The sequence below is a fragment of the Bubalus kerabau genome, chromosome 15 (genome assembly GCF_029407905.1).
Source record: "Bubalus kerabau isolate K-KA32 ecotype Philippines breed swamp buffalo chromosome 15, PCC_UOA_SB_1v2, whole genome shotgun sequence".
Classification (NCBI taxonomy): Eukaryota; Metazoa; Chordata; class Mammalia; order Artiodactyla; family Bovidae; genus Bubalus; species Bubalus kerabau.
In genome coordinates, this window is record NC_073638.1 from 38409050 (window position 1) to 38433120 (window position 24071).

The window sequence follows — 24071 nt, forward strand, 5'->3', positions numbered from 1 at the left end:
AATCACTTTCTCTTATGAAAATGAGGAAATGGGCTAGGGGTAGGTGGGTGGTGTTTAGCGGTGTAATGTGTAGGCCCTGGTCATGGAAGAAAGGGCTAAATTTCTTGCTCAAGTCTTGTGCTTTAGAAGAATCCTCTTCTGAATTACCTTTCTTTTGTTATTTTCATTCATTTAAAATTATCTGGTTTATAAATAGCTCTGTGATTATGAGACTTTGGGTTTTCACACCCTTATCATAATAAACCAGATGTTTGGTTGAGAAGGTGAGGTGTATCTTCCCTTTATCGTGCCCCTGAGTACCTTAATTATCGGTCTTGTGAAATCTAGATGTAATCTTGGTGCTGAAAGAAACTGCTTAGTGGGTCTAGTTATTTCCTTAAGTTAAGATTTTATGTGTGGGGAATTAGAAAATTCTGGTCTGAGACCTTAATTGGTATTTTTTTCTGAAAGTGACTGCCATGTAAATTTTTAAAATAGGTTTTATTTTTTTTTTTTTTAGAGTTTTAGATTTACAGAAAAATTGAAAAAATAAAGTAGAAAGCCTCCATATATTGGTAGTTCCTCATTGTTAACATCTTGTATCATATGAAACATTTGTTTTAATTATTAAACCCACATTGATACATTTTTATTATTTAAAGTCCACACTTCATTCAGGTTTCCATAGTTTTTATCTAATACTTCTCTTCTGTTCCAGGATCCCACCAAGATGCCACATTACATTTAGTTTCATGTTTTGTCAGGCTCCTCTTAGCAGAATTTCTTTGTTTTTGGTGACCTTGGCTATTTTGAGAAGTGCGTGTCAAGTGTTTTTATAGAATACCCCCTGTTGGAATTTGTCTGGTGTTTTCCCCATAAGTAGACTGGGGCTATGGGTTTTGGGGAGGAAGACCACAAAGGTAAAGTACCACTTTCATCACGTCACATCAAGGGTACATGCTAATCACATCACATCAAGGGCACATGCTAATCACATCACATCAAGGGCACATACTGTCAGCAGGGTTTATGACTGTTGATGGTGACCTTGATCATCTGGCTGAGGTAGTATGTTCGGCTTCTCCACCATAAAATTACTCCTCCCCTCTTGCTTTTTTTTCTATATTCTTTGAAGGGAAGTCATTTTGTGCAGCCCACACTTAGGGTGTGAAGATGCTGTGTAATTTTGAATAAACATATGTAAATGGTGGAGCAGCATAATATCTGGAGTTAGTGAAATTTTTATTTTTAGCAAAAACATCAGTGTTTAAGTAAAACATTAAGGAATGTACCTGCATTTGGAGATTTGGTTTGGAAAAATTTTTTAAGCTTTTTTTCCTTCTCAGTGTTCCAACCTTTGCTATTGCATCTGTTAGATGTTCCTCTTTAGCTGTTTTTTGTGCTGCCTGTTTGATACTTATTTTTGAGAAAATAAAGTGAAAGGTATCATTAGTCAAAAACTCTTGAATAAAATTTGTTGATATTTTGATCTTCATCTATTGCTTTTCTACACATAAAAATATTATTTCTAAAATTGAGGGCTTAGTTGATATGTAAATTATGATTAGAGACCAGAACAGTTCAGGACCCAAAATGATCAAGGGAAAGCACCTTGTCGGAAACCCCCATGACAATAAAGCTCTCCTCGTAGTTCCCATTTGTGTGTTTCAATTATAAGGCTAATGTTAAAATTAGATCAGAATTTCCACTGTAGACTCTCAATTTCATAGTTGTGTAACTGCCACACAAACTTGATTGTAAACAAAGGCCTTTAATGACAGGCCTTATTCAGGCAATTCAAGAAAGGGTTATTCAGCTTGCAGCTGAAAATGTATGTCTAGTTTTACATTTCAAGTTGAGAAATTGTGAAGAGGCTTTGATTCTAAAATTTTTTGTACTCTTTCCCAAACTTTCTGCAGTGAAAATCTATTATTTTATAATAAGAAAAAAAAACTAAATTGAAAATAATAAAATTAACTTGTTAAAATCTTGGCTTATTATATTTTAAAAGAAATTTGGAAACATATAAATCAGTTTACCTTCTTTCACTTTTCATGTTTTGTTAAATAATGGAGCCTCTCAAGTTTAGAGAATGAAAATAGTTATTTTGTGTGTCTGTGTGTATCTTTGCTGTAAGTTGTAGTCCCAGTACTGTGAAGACAGCTCAGCATTTGAGTTCCAATAACTGGTGAGCAGAAGGAAAAAAAAATTCTTTTTTGCCATCCAGTCCTCTGGGTTTATGAACTCCATAAAGAAAATAATGAAGAATGGGGAGATCAAATTTTATGGATTAGTGTATTCCTTTCCTAGCTGCTCTAACAAATTTCCACAAACTTTGTAGTTTTAAACAATAGAAATTTATTCTCTTACAATTCTGGAGGACAAAATCCTCCAATCAAATTGTCCGACGGGGTTGGTTCCAGGGGCCCCGGGGTTGAATTGGTTTCGTGCCTCTCTCCCAGCCTCTGGTGATTTTTGGCAACCCATAGCCATTCCTGGGCTTGTGGATGCCTCACTCTGACCTCTGCCTCCACTTTCAGGTGGTCTTCCCCTCTGGGTCTTCTCTTCTCAAAGCTTCTTCTCTTTTCTCTTTTAAAGACACAGTCATTGGATTTAAGTCCTGAATGATCTCATCTGGAGATCCTTAACTGAATTGAATCTGCAAAGACGTATTTCCAAATAAGGTCATGTTCACAGGTATCAATTGTTAGGAGTTAAATATACCTTTTTGAGTGCTGCAATTCAACCCACTACAGTGAGTAAACCCGTTTCTGAGTTTGCTTATAAGCACTATAGTACACTGTAAATTTGCTGATAACACTGCACTTTTACTTAATGGAATAACAGTCATAGAATCTCACTTATATGCATGTGAATGTGATTCAGAATTTAGCTGCACGCTTGCTTTCTCTTAATGTGGCTTGCAATTGATGTGGCATCTTTCACTGAAATTAGGCTGTACACATACAGACAAGTTATAATTTGTGCCTTTAAATGATGTGAGCAAAGTCTTAAGTTGTGTGAACATAGGCCATTTAGTTTGACTTTTTAAACCTACATATTGGGCATTTTTGTAAGATGAGTGTTTATATGGTTCTTTTTTATATGAATCATGTCTGTCTCCACTTAAAAGAGTTCAAATTTATCCAGTGATCTAGTCTGATTTAAAATTGTGCGCCACAAGGAGGGACTTTATGGAAACTACTGAGAATTGCTGGGTGGATAAATGGGGTTAAATAATCAAAAGTAAGAAGGGTGGTCCTTGGTGTGACTAGACAGAGCCACTTTCTGAGAAGTGCTGACTCAGCCTCTTGGCATGTGGTTGGTTTGGAGAGAAATTCTAAGAGCATTCTGTCCTCCTCCTCTCCCATTTTGAGATATGAAGGTCATGAGGAATTTAGTTCTTACTGTTATTAGGATGAAACAATAGCAATGCAGGCTCATTCAGATAGTTTTTTAAAGTTTAGTTGTGCTATAGACCCATAGCTATAATATTTGACAGTATAATTTATAAAAGTACTTCTCCCACACCCATTATGTATTCAGGGGAGTCTTTTTTGGGGGGGGGGTTGATAGTACTTCAAAAATTGTTGCTTTCATTCTACTTGTTTATATATTGTCTCCTACAGTAAAATGTAAGTCCCACAAGTGTCAGAAACATGTCAGTTTTATTCTCATTCAGGACTATGTCCCAGATCCAAAGTGGCAAAATTCTTGTTGCATAAATGGACATGCTTGAAACTCATAGACTTACCTCATTCTCTTTCATGACTGTTTATTCTTCTATAATGTAGGTACAATAGGTACTGTAATTCATTTAACTGTTCCCTGTTACAACACTTAAGTTATCAAGAGTTTTTCACAAGAACAAAGCTGCCTGAACATCTTGTTTATGTGTATGCATATCAGTATATGTTATCTGCGGTAGCTTGCAATCTTGATATCTTCTGTTTATGGCATGTTTATGTAAAACTGTTTAGCACATTTTAAAATGTATTGTTGGAATAATTTTCAGGCATAATTGACCCTCTGTGGGACAGATCTTGGCTTAATCTTTTTGAAAGGAACGATCATAACCCTTCTGTGCATTATATATAGTAAGACTGGGAAGGAGCACAATGGCCAGTATAGGATGAGATTAGAGCATGAGAATCTCTAGTAGCTTTCTTTTCACTTGGAGTAAAATCCAAAGTCCTTACTAAGACCTTCAAGTTTTTGCCCGCCTCCCTGTGAACTTTCTGAACTTGTTTTGTTTGTTGTATTGTAGCCCTGCCAGCCTTCTTGCTGTTCCTCCAGTGTGTTACACTTCCTCTCACCTCACTGCCTTTAAATTCATGTCCTGGTCTACCCCCAGCTAGCAGCATGGCTCATTCCCTCAATTGATCCAAGATTCTCTCAGGTGTCATACTGTCCCTGTCTCCTTCTCAGCCATTGTTTGCAGTATCACATCCTCCTCTCTAGCCCCTGCTAGAGTTCTTCAGACTTTTTATCACCTCTGACATATTAATGTTTGTTGATGGTCACCTGCCAAAAACCTGCAAGCCCCCTGAGAGCTAGAATTCCACCCTCAGCTCCTGATGCATTGTAGGTGCTCCACTAGCATCTGTAGATTGAGTAGGTCAGTGAAGCAAGGAAGATTCACGTGGAAGTTTTAAAAGTTTAGTAGAATGTGAGCTGGAAAAGTCATCATGTTCTTTTACTTCTGATTTTGCTTTTGTAGGCTCCTTTTCTGCTCTAAAAGAGATGAGAAATGAAAATGGTGTGTAGGATATTCATAGGTAGCAGTGGATGAAGGGGAAAGGAAATGAAAAAGGAAGTACAACCCAGGCTCTGGGGAGCAAAAATTATAGTCAGAAGTGAGTTGGTCAGCTCCCTGCTTGCTGGGCAGACTTTCTAAGTTTGGAGAGGAAGAGAACCAACTTTCAGATGTCCATTTTGAGCTAGGCAGTGTGCTAAGTACTTTCACCTTCACAGTAGCCCTTTCAAATAAGAATTATTATGGCCATCTTATAGGTCAGAAAATTGAGTTTTAGGAGATTAAAGCACCTTTCCCAGATCACATAGGTAGTACCTCAGCTTTAAAGTAATGAAGCATGATGTCAGTGATGCTATTTGCTGCAAAGCCTACAGCTAGAAAGTAGCAGGAGCTAGGGCTCATGATCTGATATTGTTATGCCACAAACTTAAAGACATTTTCAATAGCGCCTGCAAATTAGATTTGACACACTGTAGGAGCTAAATATGTCATAATAAAATTAGAGAGCTGGAAAGAGTCTTTTAAGAGATCATGAAGAGGAAATTCCTCATTTACAGCTAAAAGCCAAGAAAGAGGTTGACTCATCTAAGAACATTCATCTGGTTGTCGAGCTGGGCCTAGAATCTAGGTTTCCTCACACTCCCGTGCTGTGTCTTTGTTACTTAACAGTTGATATTTAATCTGTCTGGGTCTTTACCCTTGATTCCCTCTTTCATTCACATGTTTCAAGTTTTCAAACCTGCAAATTACTTTTCCCTCCCACTCGTGTCTCCCAGCAACCTCTTGCTTTCTACAGGTAATTGAAGTTAACAGTTTCTTGTGTATCTTTCCAGAGATGTTGTATATATGTAAAGCAAATACATAAACTGTGTGTTTATTTAATGACATATCATGGGATTTACTCCATATTAACAGGTGAAGTCATTTTTCTTTTTCTTTTTTTTTAAATTTAATTTAATTTTATTTTTAAACGTGAAACACTGTATTAGTTTTGCCAAACATCAAAACGAATCCGCTACAGGTATACATACGCTCCCCATCCTGAACCCTCCTCCCTCCTCCCTCCCCACACTATCCCTCTGGGTCGTCCCAGTGCACTAGCCCCAAGCATCCAGTATCGTGCATCGAACCTGGACTGGCAACTCGTTTCATACATGATATTACACATGTTTCAATGCCATTCTCCCAAATCTTCCCACCCTCTCCCTCTCCAACAGAGTCCATAAGACTGTTCTATACATCAATGTCTCTTTTGCTGTCTCGTACACAGGGTTATTGTTACCATCTTTCTAAATTCCATATATATGCATTAGTATACTGTATTGGTGTTTTTCTTTCTGGCTTACTTCACTCTGTATAATAGGCTCCAGTTTCATCCACCTCATTAGAACTGATTCAAATTGTTTGCATTGAGTATTTCTTAATTTAGCCAGTCATTTACTGAAGGACATTTTACATTTTTCCAGTTTTTAAAAGTTAAGAACAATTCAGTAATGTTATTTTTATACACAAATGTATCAGTAGGATAAATTTCTATAAGTAAAATTGGTAGATCAAAGAGTATATGTTTTTGTATTTTTTTTAATATTGCCATACTTAGACCTTTTTTTCTTAACATAGAAATTGAATATTTTCATTTTGAATAAGATATTTTTTAAACTGTTCTTTCTATTTGACAATAGTTTATAATTTAAAAAAATAACATTTTAAGAGTAACAGCATTTCTTTTTAAACTGGTACACACTGTATGCTTTGATGTGAATATAACAGGTTAAAGAAATATAATGGACTCGCCGGTATTGCTTTGGAGTCAGACCTGGATTTGGATTTCCATCAGCCTACTGACTTTGTGACCTTTGGCAGGTCATTTAACTGCCAAGTCTCAATGATCCTATCTGTAAAGTGGGAATAACACCAACCTTGTTGTCTGGAACTGCTGTCTTTCATTGATTCTAACTCACACAGTGTTTTCTTCTGTGCATTTTAGTACTGACATTGAGATGCTTCGTAATGAAAGATGTGCCATAGTTTTAGCATTTTTTTTCACTCTTGGTATATGAAATAATGATGGTCTTATAACTGATGCTGTCTTAGATTTGATGAAGTAGGGTGATTGCAAATACTGGCACAAGTGAACTGTGCTAGGGCATCCTATAGGCAGAGGAGGTTCAGGGTTGGAGAGGGTGTGGATGGGTGTTGGGGGAGTGGGTTTGGCATTGGAAATTGCAGATCCACCACATAGTGGGAGGAGAGTGCTACTGATTGGAACACAGGAGCAGATATTACCCACAAATGTGATACATAGAAGTTGGAATTGTGGCAGATTGTTGGTGAATAATAGGACTTTGGCCCATGGTTGAGATTTAGGAAATATGGAGGAAGACTTTATAAATTAACGTGATTGTTTTAAAGTAGGCAAAAGTTTGACAGACATTTCTCCAAAGATTTACAAATGGCCAATAAGCATGTAAAATGATGATCAATGTTCCATTGGGGAAATGCCAATCAAAACTGCAAAGAGGGACTTTCCTGATGGTTCAGTGGTTAAGACTCCATGCTTCTACTGCAGGAGGAGCAGGTGTAATCTCCTGGTCAGGGAGCTGAGATCCTCTGTGTCCCACACCATGGGCAAATAAATATTGGGTTGACAATAAAGTCCATTTGGGTTTTCCCATAACATCTTATGAAAAAACCTGAATGAATTCTTTGGCCAACCCAATAAATAAAACAAGTTAATTTAAAAAAAAAAACACTGTAAAGAGATGACTGCTTTGTACTAGGATGGATAGAATCAAAAAGACACATTTTCAGTAACAAGTAATGATGAGGATCTTGAGAAATGAGAGTCCTTGAACTTTGCTGATGGGAATGTAAATAGAACAGCCACTTTGGGAAACAGTTTGGCAGTTCCTCAAAAAGTTAAACATTAAGTTACCATATGATCCAACCATTCCACTACTAGTTATATGCCCAAGAAAAGAACATATGTTCACACAAAAAGATTGTATGTGAATGGTCATAGCAGCATTGTTCATAATAGCCAAAACGTGGAAATGACTCAAATGTCCATTACCTGATGAATAGATAAATACAGTGAGGTATATCCATATGATGGCATATCATCAAAAGGAATGAGAAGTGAAGTACTCACATGTTTCAGCACGGATGAATACTGAAAACGTTATGCTAAGTGCAAAAAGCCAGAAACAAATGACCACATATTGTATGAATACATTTATATGAAATGTCCCAAACAGGCAAAGCTATCGAGACAGAAAGTAGATGAGTCATTTAGTGGTCATAGAAATGGCAGGGGATGGGGGAAATGGAAAATGGCTCCTAATGGGTATAGGATTCCTTTTTGGGGTGGTGAAAGGGTTCTGGAATTAGTGATGGTGACTGCATAACCTGGTAAGTTGATACAAACTAATGAATAGTGTACTTTAAAAGGTGTGAATTTTATGGTAAATGAATTATATCCCAGTAATGGCCTTAAAGGGCTTCCCTGGTGGCTCAGTGGTGAAGAATGCATCTGCCAATGGGAGATGCAGGTTTGATCCCTGGGTCAGGAAGATCCCTTGGAGATTTCTCTCCAACTCGAGATTTCTCTCCAACTCCAGATTTCTTGCCTGGAAAATGCCATGGACAGAGGAGCCTGGTGAGCTATAGTGCATGGGGTCACAAAAGAGTTGGACATGACTTGGTGACTAAACTATAACAATGCTCTTAAAAACAAAGAAAAAGGAGACCCTGCTTCTAGAAAGAGTGTGGGTTACTTAGCAGATCATCAGAATAAGAAAAGAGTTTGAGTAGAAGAAGCCCAATTATAAATGAACTGGAACACCTGTTGATTGGAAAAGTCTGTTAAAAGGGAGAAGAAATGGAGATACTGGGGTTTGGGAATGAAAAAGAAGCAATTATGAGCATTGTAGTATTGTGCCAAGGTCAGACAATTAACAGAGCTAACAGTGCTGAGACTCTGAATGTGGACCATGTAATGGTTGAGAATGCTTCTTGCCTAAAGCTGATATGGCCCTGAGGTCTGTGTGGTGGTGCTGAGCCTGCAGAGGGGGCTCCCAGTGTGGGGAGGACCCGGATGTGAAGAAGAAAGATGCCGAGATGAGACCCAGGTTAAGCCTGGACAGCTTTGTGCCCCTGGTGGTTAGGAGTTTGTTCATCTAAAATGTCCCACAGAGGCCAGCACAATGTTGTTTAGGTAGCTGTGGCCCACATGAGGTTAGAGGTAGGGAAGGCTGACTAACTAGTAGTCATGAGGATAGGAAGGAGGGGTGGGTATGGAAACTCCAGGAGTGCAAGGTTCAGTCAAGGGAAGAACTGAAAGACTAAGAAAAACTTGTGTCTTGGTGTGAAAAAGAGAATGTCTGGGAATTACTCATATTTCCCACGGGGATGATGTGAGGCTTATATAGTTCTCTCTGTTTATCTATTATTCTTGTCTGTGCCAGTAATCATTGTGCTTTTAAAAAAATGTTAATTAAAATTTTTCTTTTATTGGAGTATAGTTGGTTTACAGCTATAAAAGCTTGTCAAGGGGCATCCCCATGTACACCCAGCCTCTTCATTCTGCCCCAAGTCCCTATTACTACGCTCTTACCCAGGCTTTAGCCTCCTCCTTTAGCCTCCTTGTGTTAGTTTAAGGTGTTCAGGAAAGTGGGTCAGTTTAAAAATTTTGGTAATTCTTATCCTTAAAACTTTATTTAGGCTTTATATGTTATCTGTATAAGACTACAGTAATTGAGAAATGACAGCAAACACCTATTAAGTTCAGGGAAGTGAAATAAACTTGATCGTACTCCATGATAGAGGCCACTGGCTTATTGTTGCTCACTGGTTTGTAAATATGCGAACAGTGAGAGATGACCATCTGGTTAGGAAGGCAACCCCTGAGTCGAGCTTGACTTGCATACAAGTGGTTCACATATGTGAATTGTGGCTGTAGCCGTGGCAGGGCTGTGTGCGGCCCTTTTCCTCCTATTGACAGTTTTCAAAATCACTCACTGGTACTGTGAATGAAAACTGTGTGATCTGATGAAGCTAACCTATTGGGTAGGCAAAGTTGTAGGGTGGTGGGGAGTGGGGAAAGAGGGAAACATTTCTCTTTTCTTCCCTGCTTTTAAAGCCTTGGGTTTGGAAGGATGAAAGCTGTGAAGAGTATAGGGAACTGGCATCATGAAATGGTGGTTTGCCCACCCCTGAGTAGTTTTCCCTCCAGAGTCTGAAACTTTTCTTCTTGACCGGTGTTGAAAATGTTCCTAGAGATTGGTTTTGCTCTTGAATAAACGTCTGCAGGGTCAGGGTGAGCTGTCTCATACTGGCAGAATTCTCTAATTTGGACTGACAATTGTCTGCCTAGTGCCTCTGGATGAGGAAATCGCTAGTTTTACTTTGAGAGTGGAAGGAACAGTGGGGAGAAAGGCAAGTAGTTTTGTACCTAGAATGTTTTTAGAAGGAGGCTAAAGCCTGGGTAAGAGCGTAGTAATAGGGACTTGGGGCAGAATGAAGAGGCTGGGTGTACATGGGGATGCCCCTTGACAAGCTTTTCCTCCTTTTAAGTGTAGCTTTGGGCTGGCTCTGTACTCTGGGAAAGGAAACAAAACTCCCTTCCCATTTCTTCTTGGGCCAGATGACTCTGCTTCAGATATTAGGACTCAGGGTTAACACTGGCTCAGGACCATATTTCAGTGGTAGCTTTTGTGGTCTGGCCTATGGACCTAAACACAGATTGGAACAACTTTTCCCTGGGGAAATAAATGAGCACCAAATAACAGACTTTAGAAGCAAACTTTTGTGATATAACCAGTTTGTAAGTTGACTTTGTACCATACTTTTTGTAGTGCATACCAGGCCTATTCATTGGCAGCCACATACTTCACTTGAGGTGTAGATATCATCACTGAGATTGTACAGAAGTCACATGAAAGGCACGTGATGGCTCTAGACAGTGAGACAATTAGCACCTTTGAAGTTTTGTTAAAGAGAAGCTAAAAGGAGTGTAGGGTTTAGGGTAGCTTTTATTATTCTGCATTAGCATTCTGGAGGATAAATTATGGAGGTCTCTGTAATTATGCATGTTAAGTGAAATGCTGATTTCAGTCAGGAACAAAAATATGTACTCAAGTGCAGGAATATCAAGCACATTGGAAACATTTGACAAAAAAAAATAAGGGAGGATGTTGCAGGGAACAAAGGTTCTCTGTGACTTGACAGCTGCTGTTAAAAAGTGACACCAGGAAGCGCCCGGTCTGGCTTACAGCTGCCTGAAGTTGCTGTAGTCTTCTCTAGTGTTACCAGAGGAATTTGCACTGCTCCTGTTTTAGCAAACAGAGGCCACTGATAGCTAACCAGGACCTTACTGTGCTCTTAGAAATCAATTCCTAGTTCTTCATTACGACCTTCATAATTACTGGGTTTTCCAACAGCAAAATACGTTGAGGCTCTAACTATGTATGTGCAGAGTACCTTGCTTAACACCAAATAAATTCTTAAAAGCTTGAGACAGGCCTTGGATTCATCAAATCTAGTTGGACACATTTAACAGGGTTTTAACTGGAACTCTAACTTATTTTAGTTTCTTTGGAAGCCTCAAAGACTGGGAATAAAGCAGTAGTTGCTTGGTGACCCTCATATTTCAAGGACTTGCATAGAAGATGGCCTTAAATTGCTTTTGCACATTTAGCCCATACTTTCCAGGAAGTAAAAGTGTGGAGAGTTAAGGGTTCTGAGACAAGGGTATTTTTGGAGAGAGAGCTGTCAGTAGCGGCGTGTTCTTTGCCCTTTCCCGTCTCTACACACCATGGAGTGGAGAGGATGCTTCTCTTAAGCCGCCTTCATTGAAGCCAAATGATAGGGGAAGCTCTAATAAAACCATTCTGAGAACTTGACCTGTAACCCCTTGTGTTTGGAGAACATAAAGATTAGTATACGAATCTGTGGACTGATAGCAGAGCAGAGAGAAAGGAAGAGGACTGTTTAGTTAGTAGTACGCACTTTAAAAGACAATAATAGGTTCCCCTGAGTTTCTGGATGGAACCAGATTTAAAAACCTTCTGAAAAGAGACACTGTGTGTCGCAGCCTAGAAGATAATGTCAGTCAGGAGGAGGTGTCCTTGGGAACCCCAAGAATTGAGAGTGTTCCAGGACTTACTCATGTCCTGAGAATTGTACATGGAGGGTCTCACTTGTGTACTCTTCTGGAAAATCTGCAGGCCCTCCTGAGAAAGTTATCATGGGCATCAGCTCTCACTGGTAAGGCCTTGTCAACCTCCCTTATTTCTCTCCACTCCTTCAGCTCCCAACCCTTAAGGAGCCAGAATGGAGGCAGTCTTGTTGGCAGTAGGAAAGATACATAATAATATGGGGAAATTGAAGATGACTGGTTTTAATATCCCTCTGCTGCTACTGCTGCTAAGTGGCTTCAGTCGTGTCCGACTCTGTGCGACCCCATAGACAGCAGCCCACCAGGCTCCCCCATCCCTGGGATTCTCCAGGCAAGAACACTGGAATGGGTTGCCATTTCCTTCTCTAGTGCGTGTCCGACTCTTTGCGACCCCATGGACTGCTGCCTACCAGGCTCCTCCGTCCATGGGATTTTCCAGGCGAGAGTACTGGAGTGGGGTGCCATTGCCTTCTCCAAAATTATCCCTCTACCCCAGTCCAATCACAAAACTCTCAGCTCCGTGTAGAACGGAGAGAAAGAAACTTTAATTTTAGATGAGTATTGACTGATGTAATTAAGATGTTGTACTGTGTTGTTGTTTAGTTTATAAGTTGTGTCTGACTCTTTTGCCACCCCATGGACTGCAGCCCGCCAGGCTCCTCTGTCCATGGGATTTCCCAGGCAAAAATATTAGAGTGGATTGCTATTTCCTTCTCCAGGGGATCTTCCTGACCCAGGGGTCAAACTCACATCTCCTGAATTGGCAGGTGGATTCTTTACCACTGAGCCACCAGAGAATCCCAAGACGTTGTACTAGACATCTACATTTTTTTTTTTTTCAGTTTTTGAAATTGAAGTATAATTCGTGTACAGTGTTGTGACAATCTGCTGTATAGCAGAGTGACTCAGATATACACATACATTCTTCTTAAAATATTCTTTTCCATTATAATTTCACACCCTCTTCCAACAACACAAGAGGTGACTCTACACATGGACATCACCAGATGGTCAATACTGAAATCAGATTGGTTATATTCTTTGCAGCCAAAGATGGAGAAGCTCTATACAGTCAGCAAAAACAAGACCGGGAGCTGATTGTGCTGAGATCATAAACTCCTTATTGCAAAATTCAGGCTTAAATTGAAGAAAGTGGGGAAAACCACTAGGCCATTAAGGTATGACTTAAATCAAATCCCTTATGATTATACAGTGGAAGTGACAAATAGATTCAAGGGATTAGATCTGGTAGACAGAATGCCTGAAGAACTATGGACAGAGATTCATAATGTTGTACGGGAGGCAGTGATCACAACTATTGCCAAGAAAATGAAATGCAAAAAGGCAAAGTGGTTGTTTGAGGAGGCCTTACAAATAGCTGAGAAAAGAAGAGAAGCAAAGAAGCAAAAGGCAAAGGAGAAAGATCAACCCATCTGAATGCAGATGGGTTCACAGAAGAGCAAGCAGTTCCACAGACACACAGAGATAAGAAAACCTTCCTAAGTGATCAATGCAAGAAATAGAGGAAAACAATAGAATGAGAAAGACTAGAGATCTCTTCAAGAAAATCAGAGATGCCAAGGGAACATTTCATGCAAAGATGGGCACAATAAAGGATAGAAATGGTATGGACCTAACAGAAGCAGAAGATACTAAGAGGTCGCAAGAATACACAGAAGATCTATATAACAAAGATCTTAGTGACCCAGATAACCACGATGGTGTAATCACTCACCTAGAGCCAGACATCTTGAAGTGCGAAGTCAAGTGGGCCTTAGGAAGCATCACTACGAATAAAGTTAGTGGAGGCAATAGAATTCGTGCTAATCTATTTCAAATCCTAAAAGATGATGGTGTGAAAGTGCTTTACTTAATATGCCAGCAAATTTGGAAAACTCAGCAGTGGCCGCAGGACTGGAAAAGGTCAGTTTTCATTCCAATCCCAAAGAAAGACAATGCCAAAGAATGTTCAAACTACCTCACAGTTGCACTTATTTCACATGCTAGCGAAGTAATGCTCAAAATTCTCCAAGCCAGGCTTCAACAATAAGTGGACTGAGAACTTCCAAATGTTCAAGCTGGATTTAGAAAAGGCAAAGGAACCAGAGATCAAATTGCCAACATCCGTTGGGTCATAGAAAAAGCAAGAGAATTCCAGAAAAACATCTACTTCTGCTTCATTGACTACACTAAAGCCTTTGACTGTGTAGATCACAAGAAACTGTGGAAAATTCTTCAAGAGATAGGAATACCAGGCCCACTTTACCTGCTTCCTGAGAAATCTGTATGCAGGTCAAGAAAAAAATGGACTGGTTCCAAATTGGGAAAAGAGTACATCAAGGCTGTATATTGTCACCCTGCTTATTTAACTTATATGCAAAGAACATCATGCGAAATGCTGGGCTGGATGACACACAAGCTGGAATCAAGATTGCCAGGAGAAATATCAGTAACTTCAGATATGCAGATGATATCACCTTTATGGTAGAAAGCAAAGAAGAACTAGAGAGTCTCTTGATGAAAGAGGAGAGTGAAAAAGTTGGCTTAAAATTCAACATTCAAAAAAGTAAGAACATGGCATCCAGTCCCATCACTTCATGTCAAATAGATGGGGAAACAATGGGAACAATGATGAACTTTATTTTCTTGGGCTCCAAAATCACTGCAGATTTGAAATAAAAAGACACTTGCTCCTTGGAAGAAAAGCTATGACCAACGTAGACAGCATATTAAAAAGCAGACACATTACCAACAAAGGTCCATCTAGTCAAAGTTACGATTTTTCCAGTAGTCATGTATGGATGTGAGAGTTGGTCCCTAAAGAAGGCTGAGCTCCTAAGAATTGATGCTTTGGAACTATGGTGCTGGAGAAGACTCTTGAGAGTCCCTTGGACTGCAAGGAGATCAAACCAGTCAATCCTTAAAGAAATCAATCCTGAATATTCATTGGAAGGACTGATACTGAGCCTGAAGCTCCAATACTTCAGCTACCTGTTGGGAAGAGCCAACACATTAGAAGTTGGGTGATGCTGGGAAAGATTGAAGGCAGGAGAAGGGGATGAGATGACTGAATGGCATCATTGACTCCATGCACATGAGTTTGAGCAAGCTTGGAGAGTTGGTGATGGATAGGGAAGCCTGTCGTGCTGCAGTCCATGGGGTTGCAAAAAATCCAACACGATTGAGTGACTGAACAACATCAAATTATGATTTCATAGGATATTGAATATAGTTTCCTATGCTCTACTTTGGGACCTTGTTGATCCATTCTAAATGTAATCGTGTATCTTCCAACGTCAAATTCCCAGCCTTTCTCCTGCCCCCATTTGGCAACCACAAGTCTATAGTCTCTCAGTCTGTTTCTGTTTTTTTTTTTTTTTTTTTTAATATTTTATTTATTTGGCCACACAGGGTATTAATTGCGGCACACAGGGTCTTCGATCTTCATTGCGCCATGAGAAGGAGGTTCTTAGTTGCGGCATGTGGGATCTAGTTCCCTGACCAGGGGTCGAACCTGGGCCACCTGCATTGGGAGCTCAGAGTCTTAGCCACTGAAACCACCGTTGAAGCCCCTGTTTCTGTTTTGTAGATAGGTTCATTTGTGCCATATTTTAGATGCCACATATAAGTGATGTCATATAGTATTTGTCTTTCTCTTTCTGGCTTACTTCACTTTAGTGCTATAGTCTCTTGTATTCATGTTGCTGCACATGGCATTCTTTTTTATGGCTGAGTAGTATTGGATTGTATTTATGTACTACATCTTCTTTATTCATTCACCTGTTGGACATTTAGGTTGTTTCTGTGTTTTTTTTGGCTCTTGTGAATAGTGTTGCTATAAACATAGGGGTGCATGTATCTTTTTGAATTATAGTTTTGTCCGTGTATATTCCTAGAAGTAGGATTGCTGGATCACATGGTAATTCTATTTTTAGTTTTCTGAGTAACCTCCATACTGTTTTTGACGGTGGCTGTACTAACTTACATTCCAACCAACAGTATGGGAGGTTTCCCTGTTCTTCACACCTCTCCAGTATTTGTTATTTGTAAACTTTTTAATGATGACCATTCCAACTGGTGTGAAGTGGTACCTCATTGTATTTTTGATTTGCATTTCTCTAATAATTAGTAATATTGAACATCTTTTCCCTTGCTCACTGGCCACCTTAATTACTGAAATCACAATGTTCTTTGGGCTGAAAGTAATTGAAAAGCATTTATAATTGAACAATTAGAAAAAATAGATTTACTTCAGATCTCATTAAATTGCAAGGAAAAGCTTACCCACAGAAGGGCTTTGAAGAAAGTTTTCTGCTTATAATATATTGAGTTTATTAGCTCAGTGTTTCATTTATACATCCATATATACACATATTCATATATACTGGGTTTCCTTGGTGGCTCAGGTGGTAAAGAATCTGCCTACAATGCAGGAGATCCAGGTTCAGTCCCTGGGTTGGGAAGATCCCCTGGAGAAGGGAATGGCTACTCATTCCAGTATTCTGGCCTGGAGAATTTCATGGACAGTGGAGCCTGGTGGGCTGCAGTCCAGGGAGTTGCAAAGAGTCGGACATGACAGAGCAACTAACACACACACATATACAAACATGAAAAGATGAGCAATTAGGAGGTATATATCTCTAACATCTCTGAGGCCCATTTTCTCAACAGAAGAGAGTTGAGAACAAGGCTAATTTAAGGAGGGCATATTCCAGGGCCCACTTCGGGATAAGGGAAAAGGCAAACCAGAAAGGAAGGGGTGAGGGCTGCTCAGAGCTGCCCCGGGGACTGGAGAGCTGCGATCACCAGTGAGGCTGTGTGTGCCGCTCTCCTCTTCCTGCTCATCCTGACCCACTGCGCCAAGGATCCTGATGTGCAGGGAGGCAGTAGGGTGAAGTGGGAAGAGCTGGAGGTGCAAGTCAGATGGACCAGAATACAGTGCTACCCTCTTTACCAGCTGTGGGAAACTGGAGCACCTCATTTAACCTGCCTGAACTTCAGTTTCCTTGATTGTAAGATGGGAATACTAACTGAACCCCACACCACTTACTTTCTTTTGCAAGCCCTCCAACTCTCTAACCAGAAAACGACCTCAATGTGCTCTGAATTCCTCCTACCCTTTAAGGTGAGGATAGTTTGGATTTTCCCAACTTCGAATATTCTGTCTTACTGTTAAAAGTTGTGATTTGGAAATATATACATATCAAGCTTTATGTATACCGTGTATACAGGGTGGAGGTGAGCAGGACCACAAGAAAGGAAAGAATGGAACCATGTAGTTGTTAGTCTCGGTTTTCCTTGTTTCGTATTTTTCCTGGTACTTTTACTCCTTGTTTTATAGGCCAATAAAGGAATAAAAGATTTGAAATCTTATGAATTATATTAAATAGCAAGAATTCTAAAGCATTCATTAGGATAAGACCTGAACTTAAATCTAGCTGGGTGACTTGGAAAAGGTAATTCTGTGCCTCACTTAAAAATTTAAGAGGGAAATACATATCTGAAGAATCTTTAGGATAAGTTTATGTGTATCATTTTTAAACTGCATGTCACAAAGCAGATGCTTAATAAATGATGACTCCTGTTATTGATTGAGGATATTTCATTTTTTTTTTTTTTTAATGGGAGCAGTGGAAGCAGGAATGGAGGATGAGAATGAGTGGGATTTACCTCCAGAGAGGGTGAGTAGAGCAGGAGTGTTGGCCAGAAAGCCTGGAAACTTGATTTTCGTGCTGGATCCATTTGATCTTTAAACATATAGGCAAGTCCACTCTACCTCTGACAAAAATCTGTCCTCACAGAGCTTGTATTCCAGTCAGGTTGAAGGAATGATGGACAGTAAAGGAGAAAAAATAAAATATAAAGAGAACTGCAAGATATTCTGACCAAAAAAAATCATCAGGTTTCTAGGTGAGTTAGTTGGTCTTGAGTAGAGTGAGGTGAAAGCTTAGGATTAAAAAGGATCTAGTATATTCTTCCTTTAATTTGACCCTTCATGTAGTACTTAACGTACTACCACCAGATTAAAAAAAATTTTTTTTAATAATATATGCAGTGTATAATTATATAGTGATCACTATAATATATTCTTGTATACACATTACCCAGATTCAGGAGTTGTCGAGTTTTTCCCATACTGTTTAACCAGTTTCCTTCCCCTGCTGTCTCCCTTTCCCCTCCTCTTTCTGTACCCTGTGAGTTTAGAGGACTCCGAAGAACACTGCTGTGCTCAGAAATGCCCTGGCATTTGTTTACAGCTCCCCAGTGGCACCTTGGGTCTAACCTCACTGGAATTTAACCAGTGAGCTGGGTTTTCTGAGTTTCCCAAATTCTCCAGGAAATTCATTACCCGTCCCAGGGTGTAGACCAGGCACCGCTCTGTGGCAGTGTTTGGGAATTGCATTTTCACCAGGACCTTGGTGCCTGGAGAGTGACTTGTCACTCCTGCCACTAATTGCAGAAGTTACATCAGCTTATTTTCTTTCCTTCCAGTCCCCTCCTTATCTTCCTTAAGGCAGCTCGTTTGAATGGGAAAAGAATGAAGTGGCAGTTCTCTTAAGTTAAGTGGAGCTTCTATTTATTGTGCGGCAGGAAAAGCATTCCTAGCTATCACTATTTGTTATGGTTTGGACAGTCCTACTCAGACCATATTTTATCAGGGAAAATCTCCCTGTCTGAATGGGACAGCTTCCCTAATCTTAAGCTTTTCTCCATAATTCCAAGCAACCCTAAAGAGACTTAGGTCCACATTTGCCCTTCTTACTACTTGGAAGGCATCCCACCTATTGAAAAAGAGGTATTCCTTTCTTTCTAGTTGGGATACTTCTCCACGCATATTTTCCTGTGATTTCAGGAAAGCATACTACTTTCTGCACCTGTGACTCTGATTCCTCCTTTCAGTGGGCTGAGCTCTATAGTCCACTGCCCTTTCCGGAGCCTCTGCTGTCTTCCACAATGCAATACTGTATTTTTTTCGCCTTGTTTTCTGCTACAAAATATCCGTCTTGGGCTGTTTGTAACTTTTTTCAGCCTCAGGGGAGAGACTGTTTTCTCTTCCAATTGCTGGGACTCTGTAAGTGAAGGTACACATAGTTACTATGTATTCCTGCAGCATTAACTGCTTACACTTGGTTGCCTTCTGAACAAGCATGTTACTGGCATTTCATGCTAATTTCTGTTCTTTGGCCAATACCTTTAATACTCCCCATTCCCCTTGTCCCAATTACAACACAGTTGCTAGGAGTGTAAAAAGCAGTGGGTTCTGTGTAAGTAGGGACCTTGTCCCTGTGCTGTGCTTAGTCGCTCAGTCACGTCTAACTCTTTGCAACCCAATGGACCATAGCCTGCCGGGCTCCTCTGTCCATGGGTTTCTCCAGGCAAGAATACTGGAGTGGGTTGCCATGTCCTCCTCCAGGGGATCTTCCCAACCCAAGGATCGAACCCAAGTCTCCTGCATTGCAGGTGGATTCTTTACCATCTGAGCCACCAGGGATGCCCCATAAATGATTGTTGAACAGGTGAATGAAACCAAGAGCAAGAGCAATCGGCAGAAGGGATTCAGGTAGTGAAGAATACCACTTTGGTGAACAACACACATCAAACTGGAGAGCTTTGTGAACTGTGTAAAGAAAGTGCTGATTCCTAGAAACAACGGGGAACCATTAATATGTTTTATAGAAGAATAGTTTGTACACATACAAAATGCACATATCTTAAATGTACAGCTTGATGAGTTTTTACGTATGTGTTATATATACTTGTGTAATTACTACTGAAATCCAAAGAAATATTTCCAGAACTTCAGATGGGGAGCTTTTGTCTTGATTCACAGCATTTTGGAAAACAAGTCTAGTCTGGTATAACTAGGATTGGAATTACAATAGCCGTTCGTGGTATTAGGGCATGTTTTCAGTTGAATAAAAACTCTAGTTCATACCGTTTAACAACATGACAGAACAATACACTGACCAGCATTTATTAGTCATCAGCGTGTGTTGGCACTTTATATTCATTACTTCATTTTATCCATTCCATGGGGTTGTGTTACTATCCTGTTTTACAGATGCTGAAGGTTAAAGAGGTAATTTGCCTTAGGTTCCACAGCTAGAAAGTAGTAGAGTTAGAATTAAATCCAGCACTCTCCATCACCAGAGACTGATCTCCTGTTGGTGATCTGCTGCCTCAAATATCTGGGACCCAAGTTTAAGTAACAAAAATATTAAGTCTTTGGGATAGGAGGTGATTTATCTTTCCTACCTGCACAGGATGAATGCTATTTTTAGGCGCATTATGACCTGTGGCTTATTAGAATTGTGAGAGGGAAATGGGTCTTTGGTTATATAACAGAGTAATGTCCCTTAAGATGGATCTCTTATGAGGGGTGATGATGCTTTTAGTGAAAATGGTTCTTTAAAATCTATGTATAGCAAGGTCTCTGCAAATTTTGAAAATAGGACATAGCAAAGATGAAATGTAGACCTAAATATCCAGAAATTGCAACAGTTAACTCATATTAAACATTAATGAGTAGAATAAATGCATGCCAGTCTTGGTGAAGAGGCAAAATTCTTATAACATTCAGATTGTATTTCAAGAGCCAAGACATGTAAAGAAAATATGTAACTTCCATAGTCACAGAAAGGAAAAACAATTGTCCTCAGCGTTGCTTAAACCAACAGTCCTCTATATGTGTTATTTTCTTAATTTGGTATCACAATGCAAAGAAACCCATCACAGCGGAAGTCATACATGACTTGAACATTTGAAAAAAATATACTTAATATTTGTCCATTGTGTTTTCAGACAAACTGGGAGGGTCATTTTGGCACATTAAGGGATAACTTGGGAGTCGTCAATGAAGCTTAGGTTTTACAAGATGAAAGCATGGCAGGAAGTGTCAGGTTACTGTGGAGAAACATGTTTCAGGAAACTTAAGATTTAAATACTGTGCTTTATCCAGGTTGTTTGGTGAAAGACTGCTTTCTGTGTTGTTTAGAATAGTGGGTACAAAGAATATGTTGCCAGTTGTATTTACTTTTAGAAGAGGTGTGGGTTCCAGAGAGTCAGTTCAAAGATTGTTTTGATATCTGTTTATTTTAAAATGGGGATGGGGTGGTGATGGAAATGGCTTTCTACTCAAAGCCCCTCCTGTTGGTAAGTTTTAAAAAAAATCAGTTCAGTCGCACAATCATGTCCGACTCTTTGCGACCCTATGGACTGCAGCATGCCAGGCTTCCCTATCCATCACCACCCCCCAGAGCTTACTCAGACTCCTGTCCATTGAGTCGGTGATACCATCCAACCATCTCATCCTCTGTTGTCCTCCTGTTCCTCCCACCTTCAATCTTGCCCAGCACCAGGGTCTTTTCAGATGAGTCAGTTCTTGCATCAGGTGGCCAAAGTATTGGGAGTTTCAGCTTCAGCATCAGTCCTTCCAATGAATATTCAGGACTGATTTCCTTTAGGAGGGATTGGTTGGATCTCCTTGCAGTCCAAGGGATTCTCAAAAGTCTTCTCCAATACCACAGTTCCAAAGTATCAGTTCTTCAGTGCTCAGCTTTCTTTGTAGTCCAACTCTCACATCCATACATGACTACTGGAAAAACCATAGCTTTGACTAGATGGACATTAGTTGGTAAAATAATGTCTCTGCTTTTTAATATGCTCTCTAAGTTGGTCATAGCTTTTCTTCTAAGGAGTAAGCGTCTTTTAATTTCATGGCTGCAGTCACCATCTGCAGTGATTTTGGAACCCAAGAAAATAAAGTCTTTCACTGTTGCTATTGTTTCCCCATCTATTTGCCATGAAGTGATGGGACCAGATGCCATGATCTTCGTTTTCTGAATGTTGAGCTTTAAGCCCACTTTGTCACTCTCCTCTTTCACTTTCATCAAGAGGCTTTTAATTTCTTCTTCACTTTCTGCCATAAAGGTGGTGTCATCTACATATGTGAGGTTATTGATATTTCTCTTGGCAATCTTGATTCCAGCTTGTGCTTCTTCCAGTCCAGCGTTTCTCATGATGTACTCTGCATTTAAGTTAAATGAGCAGGGTGACAATAAACAGCCTTGACATACTCCTTTCCCAATTTGGAACCAGTCTGTTGTTCCATGTCCAGTTCTAATTGTTGCTTCTTGACCTGCATACACATTTCTCAGGAGGCAGGTCAGGTGGTCTGATATTCCCATGTTATTAAGAATTTTCCACAGTTTATTGTGATCCACACAGTCAAAGGCTTTGGTATAGTCAGTAAAACAGAAGAAGATGTTTTTCTGGAACTCTCTTGCTTTTTTGATGATCCAACTGATGTTGGCCATTTGATCATTTAAATGAAGCCACCAAAAGGGAAATAGAATTACGGCTAAATTCTATATAACTAAAGTTACTCCAAAAATACAAATAAAAAATAGGAAGTATCATTCAAAATTAAAATAAATATGTAAAGTCAGGGTAGCAAGCAGATTAGTCCCTGCCCCCTCCCCCTCCGCCCCCATACGAGGAGTTTCTTTGCTGCCCTGTTCAGAGTGCTTATTTTTAAGTAGCTTTTTGGTTTGTGCACAGCTCACCATGCAGGGGTTGTCTCTTCAAAACGATGTGTCCCTGGAGCCAGCAGGTCCAGTTTCCAGGAGCCCTTGCTTGTAGAATGACCGAACACCTTCAGCACTCATTTCTAGCATTAAGCTGCCTTCCTCCAAGTCATCCCTCAGATTTTGTGATGAACAGTTAGTGGCAAAATAGGCTTTGAGGAGGCCAGTCAAGAGGGAGAGTAAGGGAGACACTCAGAACTGACATCAGTGTCCTAGGCAGTGCCCTTCTGGATGAAGGGGAAATCAGTTGTCTTTTAGATGCGTGTTTCTGGTTTCTTTTTAAAATCTTTTAAAAAGATTGTGAAATGTAATAATCAAACATTAAGTGATTTGCTAGGACTCCTCCTGTCTTCCTCTGCTGCCTTAACTGCCATCCTTCTGGTGATGACTTCATAAGGTGATGGTTGGGTGGCTTTGCTAACAAAAGAGGAAATAGTTGGAAAACTAACAAAAATATCAGTGAAAGAATAAGTTTGAGATTCATGCAGATTAAAAAAAAAATCCTGAAATCATGTCCTTTAGGGTAATACACAAGGCAACTGAAAGGCAACTAAGGCAAGGTGTGAGAAAAGTGAAGAGATGATCAGGCATTGAAGCAGGCAGACTTCGTGTTGTCTCTTTTGTTCCAAAACTGTTACAGTTTGTTCTAAGGACTGATGCCTGCCTTTGGGTTGGAGATAGATCTGAATTACAGCTATAGGTGTGTTTCTAGTTTTTCTGGAACTTGAAATCTAGAGTTTTACGTGTATGTAAGTTAATTATGAAAAATGGAAAAAAACTGCAGTAGAGCTTTTACAATCTTCTTACATGTTTCAGATGTGAAGATTCAGAGATGTTTAGTATCCTTTCTCCACTTGGAAGCTGCTGTGAATAGATTTCATTCAATAGGGAATTGACATAGTAGGATACACTTTAATACAGTGAAAATATTTTGATGAGTTCTGGGTAAAGTTATGTTGGTACTTGGGCAAGTAAGCATAAATTTTAAAATTGTTATTTTTCTTACAGTCTTATTTTGTAACGGATTATGATCCAACCATCGAGGATTCCTACACAAAGCAGTGTGTGATAGATGACCGGGCAGCCCGGCTAGACAGTAAGTAATCTTCCTTTATTTGATGGTTCATATATCATATTTTTTTAAGTAAGCTTTGAAGTTTTGCTAGGTTAAATAACTACAGTTGAAATGTTAGATGATCTTGAATATAAGTTCATCTTTTTCATTAAATTGAATCTACATGTTAGGCAATTTTAATGTAATGTAAAACAATAACTGGATTGAGAGCAGGTAAAATTAGTCATGTCACTGTAACTTGTTAAAGTTGGGTTTATTGGGACATTTGGGGAAAAAAACAAATGAGGTCTTGGCTCTTCCTGCATTTTGATGAAGGCTAAAACGGGTGAAGTAAATATAGAAAAGCTTCAATATTTACTAACTTGCTTAGAGTTTATAGCACAGAGGCCTTAGCAAATAGTGTTTTGTGCTTGGTTAAACATTCCACTCCTACACAAGAGAAAGGGCTGTTCTTTTAACTTGTATGATTCTTTTATTCACAGAGATCAATGAATACCT

General features: G+C 39.6%; 1 protein-coding gene across 5 annotated transcripts in view; it reads left to right on the plus strand.

Annotated features, from left to right (window-relative positions):
• Positions 1–24071, plus strand: part of RRAS2 (RAS related 2) — a 134825-nt gene that overhangs the window by 94714 nt on the left and 16040 nt on the right. For 3 of the 5 annotated variants that reach the window (XM_055548558.1, XM_055548557.1, XM_055548555.1), the window contains one exon: positions 23507–23594. Coding sequence is in view for 2 of the 5 variants with exons in the window: in XM_055548555.1 (XP_055404530.1) it covers positions 23507–23594 (88 nt within the window). In the remaining 3 variants the exon portion in view is untranslated. Of the gene's footprint in view, positions 1–12959; positions 13091–17548; positions 17594–23506; positions 23595–24071 lie in introns of those variants that run through there. The other 2 variants (XM_055548559.1, XM_055548556.1) reach the window with 2 other exon arrangements.